General features: G+C 49.2%; 1 protein-coding gene and 1 long non-coding RNA gene across 2 annotated transcripts in view; both read left to right on the forward strand.

Annotated features, from left to right (window-relative positions):
• The window catches only part of ERN1 (endoplasmic reticulum to nucleus signaling 1), a 61,348-nt gene extending 53,385 nt beyond the window's left edge, over positions 1-7,963 (forward strand). The window contains 3 exon segments of the mRNA XM_023535658.1: positions 1,825-1,948; positions 2,396-2,463; positions 3,250-7,963. Coding sequence (XP_023391426.1) covers positions 1,825-1,948; positions 2,396-2,463; positions 3,250-3,462 — 405 coding nt within the window. The 3' untranslated portion in view covers positions 3,463-7,963.
• Positions 7,964-8,103: 140 nt separating this feature from the next.
• LOC105297717 lies at positions 8,104-11,057 on the forward strand. The gene is made up of 3 exons (XR_896376.2): positions 8,104-9,372; positions 9,579-10,195; positions 10,627-11,057. It is a non-coding gene; the product is annotated as an uncharacterized LOC105297717 (long non-coding RNA).
• Positions 11,058-12,563: the final 1,506 nt, after the last annotated feature.

Here is a 12,563-nt window from a genome sequence, read left to right on the forward strand (position 1 = left end):
CGATATTTTTCCATGTCAAAGTTCTAAAATGTTAATGATTATAGCAATCTATCGTTTGGATGTGCCATAATTTAAAAACTTTATGTTACGAGAACTTTCAAATATACACAAAAGTAGAGGGAATACTGTAATGCACTCCCATGTAGCCATCAGCCAGCTTCAGTAATTATTAACTCAGCCTCTGCTCTCTCTCCACCCTCTCCACTCCAGATTATTTTGAAGCAAAACTCAGGCATCATAATTTCATTCAAATTTCATAAATTTAAACATTTTCTTATACTGGATTTTTTTCCATCATCTCGTACTCAATCTTTGCTCAGATCTCTTTTTGCTTAAAGTAGATTCTGAGAGGTTAAATTATGGGATCAGTGGATATGAACTCCTTTTGCAGTTTGTCTGCTTTAAGGCTTCGTGATACTGCCACGTGACTTTGGGGAAAGGTGATGTGTTTCTCAGAGTCTTTGCCGGTATGAGTTCAGCTTAACTCACTCAAACGCAGCCCACCTGGCACGCTGGCTCTGAAAGGCAGGCAAGTGGGGCAGTTCTTTTCCTCCTCGGTCGGGGCCAGAGTGGAGCTTGTATTTAGAAGTGAGCGTCACACTGTCCTGGAGTCTTGATTAGGAGCTGGGCCATAGTGAAGCCCCCAGAATGTAAGTTCCTTGGGGACAGGAGCATTTGATTTCTGGGTTCATTTCTGTGTCCCCATGGCCTGAGATACTGCCTGTCACATGACAAATGCTTCGTGACTCTTTAGATGGATTGGGAAGGGAAGGTTTAATGCTATTTTCCATGGTGGCCATGGGTATGTGTAACATCAGGACTGATCAGTGTGTTCTACAGGACATCACATTAAAATTCTGAGGTCTGAGGCCACTAAGGGACTTCTGAAAACTAGCCAGGTCACTTTGACGATGACAAGATGTAGAACAGGAATAAAGCTCACACAAAGGGACCTTCACCTACCACGGGTTAGGATTTAGACTTGTCATGGTTTCAACTCCTGTGTCTGTGAACACGCCTGGCTTCCATCTGTATTGACCAGCTTGTACTGGCTTTGCAGCTCAGAAATGTGTGTCCCTGGGTTGACAATCTAGTCCCTTCAAGACTTAGAGGGTCAGCCAGTCAGGCTTCATCTTCACCAAGAAAGAAGAGACGATGGGCCACATGTGGCTGCTCGGCGTTAACGTGTGTGGGGCTCATCACTCCATGTCTTCAGCTGTCGATGGGCCTGTGTTCCTGGTGGGGGCTCAGAGAGGCCATCGCTTGGGGTGCGTCCCACCAATGTGGTCTGGGTTTGAATCCAGAACGGGAGCCTCTGGAACCCGTACCTTTGTCACCGGGTTTCCTCGTTTGAAAGGCTTGGCTTCATCTGTCTTTTCCAACGTTCAAATGAGGACTGATGACCTTCCACCAGTTATGGATTTGAACACATCCTGTTTCAGTGGGTAGACGGAAGGCATAGGATGCAAATCAAAATTGAGTTTTTGTTGTTGTTCGCTGACTGAAACAGATTGCACACATGGCTCTGTGTGGCATGGGGTGTGTGCGTGCACCCATGTGAGATGCGGGTGAGGCGAGTGAGCGTTTGTGACACCTGTCTGTTGTGGAGGATGGTCCGTGGGCTGCTCCCTAGCCAGCAACAGACACAGCTGCTCCTAGGGGAAAAGGTAAGAGATTGGTGGGGGAAGGCACGGTGCTCACAGACCGCAGCCCAGGCCTGGACTCCTGGAGCAGCGGCCACTCTGCCGTCGCTTCGGATCAGTCCTTCGGTTCTCACTGTCACTCCACACTGACCGTCATCCGTGGCCCTTGTTTTCCTCACAGGACGTGAGTGACCGCATAGAGAAGGAATCCCTGGATGGCCCGATCGTGAAGCAGCTGGAGAGAGGCGGGAGAGCCGTGGTGAAGATGGACTGGAGGGAGAACATCACCGTCCCTCTCCAGACAGGTGACCGCACAGAAGTCCCTGGGAGTAAATGTTGGCAGAAACGTTTCAAAAGTTGCAGCTATTTCTAAGAAACAAATGTGGAAATGGCAGCTCCAGGCTGTTCAGGCTCCAGATACCACTGATGGGGTTGAGGCTCTCTGTGGGTGTGTCCTCTGTGGGTCAGGTACCGATCAGACCATTACACCAATGTGTGTTTCATTTTTGTCTCTTAGAGAGACAGGTCAGTGGTAAGCGCATGCTCTAGGTGGTTATTTCCGGTCATGGGTGCGATCAGGCAGCAGGACGCCAACTAACACTGCCCTGGGGTTCGACCTGGGGGACATGCTCCCGCCAACTCTGAGTGCGGAGTTACAATGCATTTCAGTCGATCGCTTAATCCCCAGGAGCCCCAGCAATTGTTTTCTTTTGAAATGTGCCTGTTACATCGCATTCCTTTTTTCCCCTCAGATCTGCGTAAATTCAGAACCTATAAAGGCGGCTCTGTCAGAGATCTCCTCCGAGCCATGAGAAATAAGGTGAGGGGTGGGAACCCGGGCAGGGCCGGGCGGCTGCAGCACAGCCATCCTCCTCGCATCCGTTCTCTACGGTCCCTTCATCCATCCTGGCATGCTGACCTCGCACAGGCTGGGAGGCCTTCGCCGACTTGACAAAGCAGGGACTGTTTCTTCCCTTACACGGGTTCTCTCTTCAGGGACATCGAGGTGGGGCATTAGCTGGGAAGCAAGCTCTCTGATGCCGGCGTCCTTTATGGTCTCTGCTGACTTGTGTGGTGCCCTCTACCTGCCTGATACAGCACCGTATAAACTCTCTCCAATGGGCCCCTATGGGCACCTTCCCTCATGGGGCCTAGTCTCCAGGGCCTCAAGGCAGGGTCCCCAACTTGTTCTCTGGAGGCATCTGAGGTGCTCTTGGCTTGTGCTGTCACTGAGCCCAGGCCCAGACAAGTCTTCCAAGCCCATTGGGACAGACACTTCAGTTCTAGGCGACTTTATTCCACTTGAGGCTGCCAGGAATCTCACTAGGTCCCAACTGCCCCAGGAGGCCTGACCAGCCACTGGAGCAGGGCAGCTCCTCCCTGCTGTCCCCATGCTGGGCCTTGCCCAGCTCTGAGGCCTCCTGCTGAGCGAGGGGAAGCAGGCAAGGCGAGCAGGATGGATTGTTGGACACTTAAACCTTTTCCCTTTTCTTTACAGAGAACCAACTAACATTCTGTCTTCCTTGAATAATAAAAGGATCTTTTCCAGCATTTCGTGGGCTCTCTAACTGACAGTCCTGTGTGTCTGTGTCTGCCTTGTTTGCAGAAGCACCACTACCGGGAGCTCCCCGCAGAGGTAAGGGAGACCCTGGGCTCCCTCCCCGATGACTTCGTGCGCTACTTCACATCCCGCTTCCCCCATCTGCTCTCACACACCTACCGGGCCATGGAGCTGTGCAGCCACGAGAGGCTCTTCCAACCCTACTACTTCCACCCGCCCCCGGAGCCTCAGCCCCCAGTGACTCCAGACGCCCTCTGAGCCATGGCAGCCTCCATTCTGGTGGCTCCAGCTGTGACTGAGGGCCTGGTCTCTACAAGCCAGAGCCTGACACCTCCCCGCCTCGCAGGAAGACCAGGCTCCCAAACCCAGTGCCTTGAGCTGCCTGCTCTGCAGCCAGCAGAGGAGGGTGCTGAGCCCGGGGAGCGGGAGAGGTCATCTCTCCTGACCTGCAGGAAGCTGGCACGATCGTCGGCCACGAAAGCTTTACCATCAGGGAACGTCCGCGAAGAGGGGCCCATCCCAGAGGTAGCGAGAGGAGCATTCTCTGCCTCCTCGTGGATAAACTTGCTTCGGGCTTACATTTCTCTTTAAACTTCCTGTTTGATATCAGCCCAAAGGCCTTTAAGGGAAAGAATGGAAGAAATCCTAAGTTTGCCAGCATGTTGGGACCAGGAGCACCTCTCCCTCGACTTGCAGGCTGAGGTGCACTAAGTGCAGCCTCTGCAAGAAATAGGGCTCAAGAGGTGAGCAGTGCCAAGGAGGAGGAGGGCGTTCTGAAGGTGTCGTCCCTAGGGATCGGAGATCACTAATCACCGATCGCAAGAGCACCCAAATGTCCAGGTCACTGTAACCTGCCTCTCCTCAGGGGCAGTGACAGCCTCGAGCACGCGGGGGCAGTTAGGACGGATCAGCCTTGCACGCTGGAAGGTGAGGCCGTGGCTGCGGCTCTCGGAAACGAAGAGGCCACTCTGTTCTGAGGCAACCGCGGCCCAGGGCACCGGTGGCCTGGACAGTGGCTTTGGTGGCTTTGTGCCCTGACCCATTTGGGATGTTTAGGAGTGTTTGGGGGCAAGAAGTGATCCACTCTCTGGCCATCGAGGGGAGCAACTAAGACCCAGGCAAGGACAGGCCTGCCGGACGGGAGCGGGAGCAGGCCAATGGGACACGAGGGCCACCGCGGGAGAGCCTTGGCCCAGCGGGTAGGCGATGAGGCTCCTCTGTCCCTGGGGCCAGCAGGACAGGCCAGGGGCTTGGGAGCCAAGGCCAGGTCACCACATACTTTGTGGGCAGGATTTTGTTTCTCCTGGCAGATTTTAATAACTTTATATTTTGATCATACTGTAGAATGCTATATTAGCACAAGTAAGCTAAATTTAACTGGAAGCTTACTCATGAAGAAGAAATGCGAGATATGTAATCCATCTTCTCTTGTTTGTGGTACCAAACCCCCATCCCCTCCAGGTAGAGTGTTCGTATTTAGAACATTCTCTCATCCTGAAGACTAAAACGTTATAGCAACGCTATATACATGTGTTAAACAACTTCTAAGTAATATTCTCTAAATTATATCAATACCATGTTATTTTTTTCCTAAAATACAATTTTAACTTTAGTTTCAACCAAAAATTCCTCTGTTCTTTTTATACCGAGAGCCTTAGGGGTTAAATGCAATCAGGGTAATGGAAGGAAACAGCTTCTGTGTACTTTCTCCAGCTGGGCGAGCGGCTCATTGCGGGTCAGCCTTGGTGAGCTGAGACTCCACTCGGGAGTAAGAATATTACTGTCGAATTTAGAAACTGACAGAGAAATCACTGTTTCTTCGTGTGAGGGGTTTTCTGGTGGTGTGTGTATACGAGGGCCGTTTCTCAAAAGCTCTTGTTCTGCCTTCGTAGAATTCAGTTCTCTTCCTTTCATAATGCCTGAAGTCACTTTTTTCCTTCAACTAATGTTATCCTACATCTTTAAACCTCATCAGTTACCTCATTTGGACCTTGGAGCCTCAGCATCCTTGGTTGGCCTCGTGGCGTCCTGTACCACGCTGTCCATTTCTCAGGAACACGGCCAGATGGGTTCTCCTCCTCGCCCTGATTGGCCCGTGCCAGCCCCGTTCTCCATGTGGCTCTGCGGGTCACTTTGCCACCGTGCCTGAGTGAGAATAGCCCGAGGGACAGTCAGAGGTAGAGAAGGTGCCATGAGTGACTTCACGGGACGGTCAGCTTTCCGTGCTGCCAGGGCTACTGCCTCGTTGTCACTGCTGAATATTCCCCTTTGGGGAGTAGCCAGATCATTTGTAGCTGCCCAGTACTTGTCATCTCTGTGTTTTGGCCCAATTTACCTGGACAACTTTTTTTTTAAATGCCTTTTCCAACTAGTATATTTGTTTCTAACCATCTGACTTTCTCATACTCATTTATTCATCATATTGTACCTGAGCACTTACCATAGGAGCTAGGTGGGATGCTGGGTGCTAGAGGTAGACTAGACAGGCAAAGCTTCTGCCTTCCTAAGCACCTCTAGCGAGAGAGACAATAAATACTAGTGAAAGCCCAGGGGGTGAGGAAGGGCGTGCTTTTGGTGTTTACACCTCTTCTGTCTTAAAGCCACCTGTGTCCCAGGACCCATCACATCTGATTAGGTTGCTTTCTGTCCACCTCTTTGTCACCTTTAGGAACCCAGTCACTTGTCAGTCCTTCAAGTGGCTTGAAGAGGTCTTGTGTGGGCACTTGGTATGAAAACACTCCAGGTGTCCTCATTCTCGTCTCTAGAACTTGAGTTTCCTACTGTACTCAGGCAGTGGAAGGCATCTATCTTTTGCTAGAACAGGGTTCTGTAGCCTTGTGCATCCTGTTGCAGCTGAGCTATTTGATCTTTAGTATATAATTCCTGGAAGGCTGTTTAACTTAGAAGTACACTTTGTTTTTACAATAGAATTTAGTCTTATCTCAGGAATCCCAAGGAGGCTATAATTTATTTAAATCTTGTGTTGAACCTTGTATTGAATCTGACTTTGGCACACCCAACAGAATTTCTCTTGTTGCTTCTTGAGTCTTTTTACCTTCTAGTTTAGAAAGAGTGCCACATGTCACTAGACATCAGAGCATTTGCACTTTTGGGAATCGTTGGTGTCGCTTGATAAGTCCCTAACCATCTAGTTGCTGATGTATAAACTCGGCGCAAAGGTGTCCTCCCTTCGCCCATCAGGCTCAGTGCAGTAATCGTCACAGGTTCTTTCCAGTGAGACATCACTCTGACCTGTTACATATATTACATTGGAAGATCCACAGGTTAGTGGGTCCAGCAAAGTATTTTCTTCCCACCAACTCTACAAGAAAGGCCCTTATCGAAGACAACCCTGATCCTTTCGGTAAAGTTTTCTGTGAACGTGACTCATGTATCTTTGCAGTTCTTTCTCACTGTAGTAAAAGAGATGAGTTGGTTGCTGATCTGACCTCTCTTGCAGACATGGGAGGCATTTGGTCATAGGGCTTTATCCTCTTACCACTGTCTTTTCAGAATTTAGACTCTGGCCAGCTTTGGATTTCCCAAGACTGTCCCCATTCCACATCTCTGTTCACTGGATCCTCAGCCTTGAGATCCTGGCAGGAGGTGGGCCGCTTCTGCTTCCGCAGCCTTCTGTGCCCGGAGGAGCTGGAAGAGAGAGCACAGTGCACCTGTAAAGAGCCCCTTGACATTCTCTTTAGCTTCCTCTCTGCTCGTTTCTGAAATCCCTTTTCTTCGTATTTCCCAGCGTTTCTTTTCCTTGGCCGTTCCTTCGCCATTGTGGAGAGGTCCTTTTAGTTGAGTAGGACCCTGCCTCGGCCTTTCAGAGGTCATCAGGTGTCCTGTATAGATAAGCCAAAATTCTGCCTTCCAAGGTCAGACCGTTATCTTTTAAACCCAAGTGTCTACTCTTCCTGTATTTTCTTAATGAAACAGTGATTTCTCATGAGTAACGCCAGTTCTGATTTTCGTAGCAGCACAAATCTTTTCTATATTCACTGGAAAACCACAAAGAACCATCATCAATGAGCCTCCCACTGGAGCAGCCTTAATCAATGACTCCAGCCAAAGTCCCCACCCCTCACCTCACCCTGTGCTCTGTGTTTGGTGGGTACAGTATTCCTTTTCAGTATCCCGAAAGCTGTGATGGGGGAGCCCCCACTTACCTAGAAAGCATTACCAGTCAACTCTGTGGCATTCTCAGATGCAGACTTTATGTAGTGTTCTTTTTGCAGTAACCTATTTATTTAACCTATTTATATTTATTTAATTTTTACTCTGAAGTATATCCAGTTACAAATGCACTTGCTTAAAGCACATCAGATTTGTTTTGGACAACACCCCTGGCCATTTTAAAACTGGAAAAGAAAAAGTTTTACTGTATTCTTCCATGGGATGGATGCCTTACAGGAGTTTTAGCAGTAAAGGGTGAATAATTTGGTCGTGGTAAATGTTAATTTTTAGGTGATTTTTTTTTTTTTTTAAATATTCTGTGCCATTGCGTCTTCTCTGGATGGTTAATTGTTTAATGTGTATGTGTTAATTGCGTGATACAGTCCTCTTTGTGGAACCTAAAATCCTCTTTTTAGCTTTATATTTTATAAATTGCCAGATTGTACAATTTTTATGTGTATTTTTAAAGCTCGATGATGTGAGGGTAATTATATAAGTTAAATGGCCTATTTTTGTACCTCCTGTACAGTTTTATAATTCCACTGATTGATGATGGCGTCTTATGTTGAGCCAACCCCAAATAAAGGTAGTTTTAGATTTGGAAGCCAGCTTCATCTTCTTAAAGACTTGCCCACCACTCTCAGCCCAGGGGTCTTAGCTGCCTTCCTGGGTAGGGGTCTGGGTGGTGAGGGTGAGCTGCTGGCTCAGCTGCTGGGTAGACGGGTTGGGGGCTGTGGTTGCCTGCTGGTGTCCACTTCAGGGAACAGGGGTCTGGGACATCCTACTTGGTGGCTGTTTGTGGGAAGAGGTTCTTCGAAACACTCTGAGAAGTCCCCCCAAGGTATTGATTTGGGCTGAATTTCAGGACGGTCGTCAAATTGGGACAGACATGCCTCATGGTGAGAATGAGGCTCCAGCAGAGTTTGAGGCATGTGTACAGAATAGGATGCTGGACCAAGAAATCTAGGAGGGAAGAAAACCACAGAGCTAACCTGGCCAACACAGTGCTGGGAAAGCCAAGAAGGACCTGAGCGTGTCGGAAGCACACAGTACGTCCTCCCACACACCAAGGAGTGAGCTCCGCGGCCAGGCTCGTTGGGTTTTAGGATCCTGCCATCGTACTTCCTCCTTCCCCTGCCCCATCCCTTCTGGTCAAAGCAGGAGGCTCCGCTTTCTCCTGTGCCAATGGGCCCACCACCATCCCATCCCCCCACCCACCTAGTGGTCACTAGGAGTGTGCCCGAGAACCACAGACTTACCCTTCCTCTGCAGCACTGGGTCTTGGACACAGCTAAATCCAAGGGAGCACGAGGCACTGCGGGACACTGTTGGCACCTGCTCGCTTCTTATCACCCGATGCAACAGCAGAGACAGCTCCTAGATTCCCCGCAGCGCTAGTAAGCCAGGGCTGCATCTACGTCTTGAACCAGGCCAGGGAGGGAAGCAGCTGGTAGCAGCTTTAGCTGCTTCCGAGAACAGAGAGGTGGCCAGCAGGTAGTTGAGACGCTGGCACAGCTGGGAACCAAAGTACTGGGGCACTGAGGCAGGGTTTGCCGCTTCCATGCTGATCAGCTTTGGGCCACAAAGATGTTTTTTCCTTAGTGTCTGATGCATTTTGTTAAATCTACGCAGCACGTATACACAACCATATTCCATCAGCGAACGTACCTTTTTGTACTCTTTTCTATGTTTGTCTCATTTGGAGCATTTGTGCTAAGCCTATGCCTTAACTTCAGGAGATCGTGACAACAGCCAACGTAACAGCCCCACTTGCCTGCCCTCCCTGTGGGCCATGCACTGAGCCGGGGCATCCTGTGCCATGATAGCTCGTCGGCCTTATTCCTCTCTCCCTGCAGAGGAGTGTTTCCCTCAAGATCGGAAACATTTAACCTCTTTCACTTTAGTGAGAGACTGACCACACCCTTCAGCAAGGCCAAGATTCAGCTCATGAGCCTGTGTCTGGACCAGTCAGCTGTGGGCAGAGGAGCAGGGCTGGTAAGAACATGGCGGCTCCTGGGAAACCATATTGGAAGATGGCTGGGGTTGGAGGGACCAGTTTCCGGAAACGGGGAGGGGCCGGGCCAAGAGGATGGTCACTGAGTAAATCTGGCCACTGAGAGGGTTGGCAGGTGAAACCACTAAGTGCTCTTACCCTCCCTCTCCTTCCTCTGCCTCTCCAAATCCCCCTTCCCCTTCCCAAGCCTGCTCAGTGATTTGCACGAAGCCACAGAAGTGCTCATGGAGTTTGCCTCCAGGCAACACAAAGCTGGAAAGAGTGACATCACCAGCATGACTCATGACCCAATCAGGATTCCAGAAGATGTCCAGAAACTGGAATGCTGAGTCCGAACCCCAAGGATGACAGGAAATCCTGCCATGATATTAATGATGAGGCCGACGTTGGAGGGCAGGGCCATGAGGGGCCTGGAAACTGTCACAGACATTTGAAGAAACCAGAGGGAGTTATTGCATCCTCAGACATCTGTCATGTGGTGAGGAACTGGCTTTCTGTCTCTCTCCAGAGGGTTTAAGCTGGAATAGAGGGAGCAGGGTCCAGGACGGCAGATCTAGCCCCAGGAATGAGCGCTGCCTAACAGCCCGAGCCGCCCAGCGGCCAAAGGAAGCTCCGCAGGCGAGTGCTGGGTCTCTGGGGGCCTCATCCGGAACTGACTAAGAAGAGATTATTTTTCGAGTTAGCGGTTGGACTCGTGTCCCTTCCAAATAAGCATCTGTGACTGAGGCCCCCTCTTCCTGTGATAAGTTCCTGGAAGAGGGCTTCCTGAGTGGGTGTGAATCACAGGAAGTGAGGAGGCGCCAGGTAAGTTGACGATGGGGTGGGGATGGGGTGTCAGTTCTCCAGGCGTCTGCCAGGGGTGTCTCATGTTCCTGACACACAGGCACTAAGGGGTGGCTGGTATAAGGTGAGAGAATCAAGGGCTACAGTTGACTCATTTAGGACAATTTGCCAAAGTTCACACCTCAGAATACTAGTTCCAAGGGATATTAAACTTAGGAAAAAGAGCTCAATGATCAAATAAATTTGGGAAATGCTGGCTTAAATACAGATTCCATATTTACTATAATACCATTCAGGGGGCTTTCATATTCCTAACAGGATATTCTCCAAGAAGGGATATACACTTACCTCCAGTTATTGCCTTTAATTGTTTTTAAAGGAAGGAAAGCAGGATGTTTGGAGTGGCAGAGGTAATGCTATCTTTTCATCAAATCTTATTTTCCTCTTTCCAGATATCCAAGAAGATAACATTCCCAGCCTCCCTTGAAGTTAGCTTGGGGCATGTGACTAATGGACGTAACATGTCACTTCTGAGCCAAAGCACAGTTTCTAGCTTTCCCTTCCTCTGACACGATGATGGGCCTTGATGGAGGCCACATATTGAGATGGCACAAAAAAGAAGCAACCTGAATCATGGAGTCACTGCATGGAAGGCAGCCACCCCGAAAAATCACCTGTCTCAGAACAGCCTTCTCCTCAGTAAAAATAAATAAATAAATAAACCTGTGTGTTAGGCCACTAAAATGTCTGGGTTAATGACCGCCACCTGGTTGAGCCCATTCTGACTAACGCATTAGGTAAAAAGTGTCAAGGGGAAGGGCTATTACACTGCCTCTGAAAGGTGAAGGTCAATGCTGAACCGTTTGTACCTGAGCCAGCTAATGTGTTCATGCTCTCAGATGACCCAAGGGGCCAAGAGGGATGCTCTACCTGCTGTTCTGTCCTTCACCCCACCTTGTTGAATACTCTGTTTGGCCCTGATAGTTACCTGGACCATAACTGAGCCTTGCTGGGGTGACACCTGATGAGATGTGGACTGAACCCGACGAGGAAGGTGGGAGGGGCAGGGCGGTAGCACCCCGCCTCGCTGCCTTCCCTCAGCGTCATTGTCTGCTGGGTTTGTGCTGGTCTTTTCCTGGGCCTTGGGATGTCCAAGTTGGCAGGGAGGGGTTGGAGGATAGGATGGGAGGATTTCCTCTCATCAGCAACCAGTTTTCTTAGAACAATTTTAGGGAGAGTGGAGGGCGCCCTGAGGGCCAGGAGGGGGATAATTTACACCAGGCCCCAGGAAGTGTGGAGCCGAGGGTCTGACCTCCATTCTCAGAAGCCTCCTTCTTCCTCTCGTGCTAAAGAAACCATGAGATAAAAAAAGGCAATGATGAAAAAGAAAAAAAAACGTAAAACCACAGCTATTGCTTGGCAGAGCCGCTCTTCCCATTTCAACACGCGAGCCGTGTTTTGTCATATTAGGTGGCTGAGTGGCCGTTACAGCGGGCGGGAGGCCGGGCAGAGAGCGCAGAAATTGTCCATTGAAAAGGAAGCCCTCTGAGATGGGATTTGCTGTGACCAGGGTGACAAAGCCCAGCGCTGTCCTTCGTTTATATTTCTTTTGCTATTTATGTATTTTTTTAAATAATTTTTTTATTTTCCGATTACAGTTTATATACAATATTATATTAGGTTCAGGTATACAACATAGTGATTAGACATTTATATACACTTATGTAACTTACGAAGTGGTCCCCCAATAATTCTAGTACCCGCCTGATGTCACGCATATTTATTAACAATACGATTGACTGTATTCCTTACGCTGTACTTTACATCCTCATGACTGTTTTTATAACTAGCAATTTGCATATCTTAATCCCCTCTTAACACTTTGAGCTAGGCCAGGGCTTTTCCGATTTCGATCATATCTGAATCATGGTCTGGGGAACTTGGTAAACACACACAGACCCAGGCCCTACCCTGCTTTACCAAACCTGGGGCTCTGCATTCGTTAACTTCTAGGCGATTCGACACACCCCAAAGTGTGAGAACTGTTGATCCAGGCCACAGTGCTCATAGAAAGGAAGTCCATGAGATAATCACCCGTTAATGCTGTGGTATGTCTTTTACCTATTAAAAATAAATGCACGTGGGTTTTAAAATCTAAATTTGAATAATATTGTACATACTTCTTTAAGATTCTGGTTGCCACACGCCAGTCCCTGAGACTGAGAAATAGCTACTCATTCAATTCTCTAGCAGGGTGGCTTCTCCCACTGCAGCAAGGATAGGGCAAGAGCTCATCTGGTTTCTTTAGCTCCTGGACCCCTGAAGAAATGTGACCAAACCCTCGGTCAGGGACCCCAGCACCCACACTCATACCCAGGAGACTGTGATC

Source organism: Pteropus vampyrus, unplaced genomic scaffold, assembly GCF_000151845.1.
Source record: "Pteropus vampyrus isolate Shadow unplaced genomic scaffold, Pvam_2.0 Scaffold143, whole genome shotgun sequence".
Taxonomy (NCBI): Eukaryota; Metazoa; Chordata; class Mammalia; order Chiroptera; family Pteropodidae; genus Pteropus; species Pteropus vampyrus.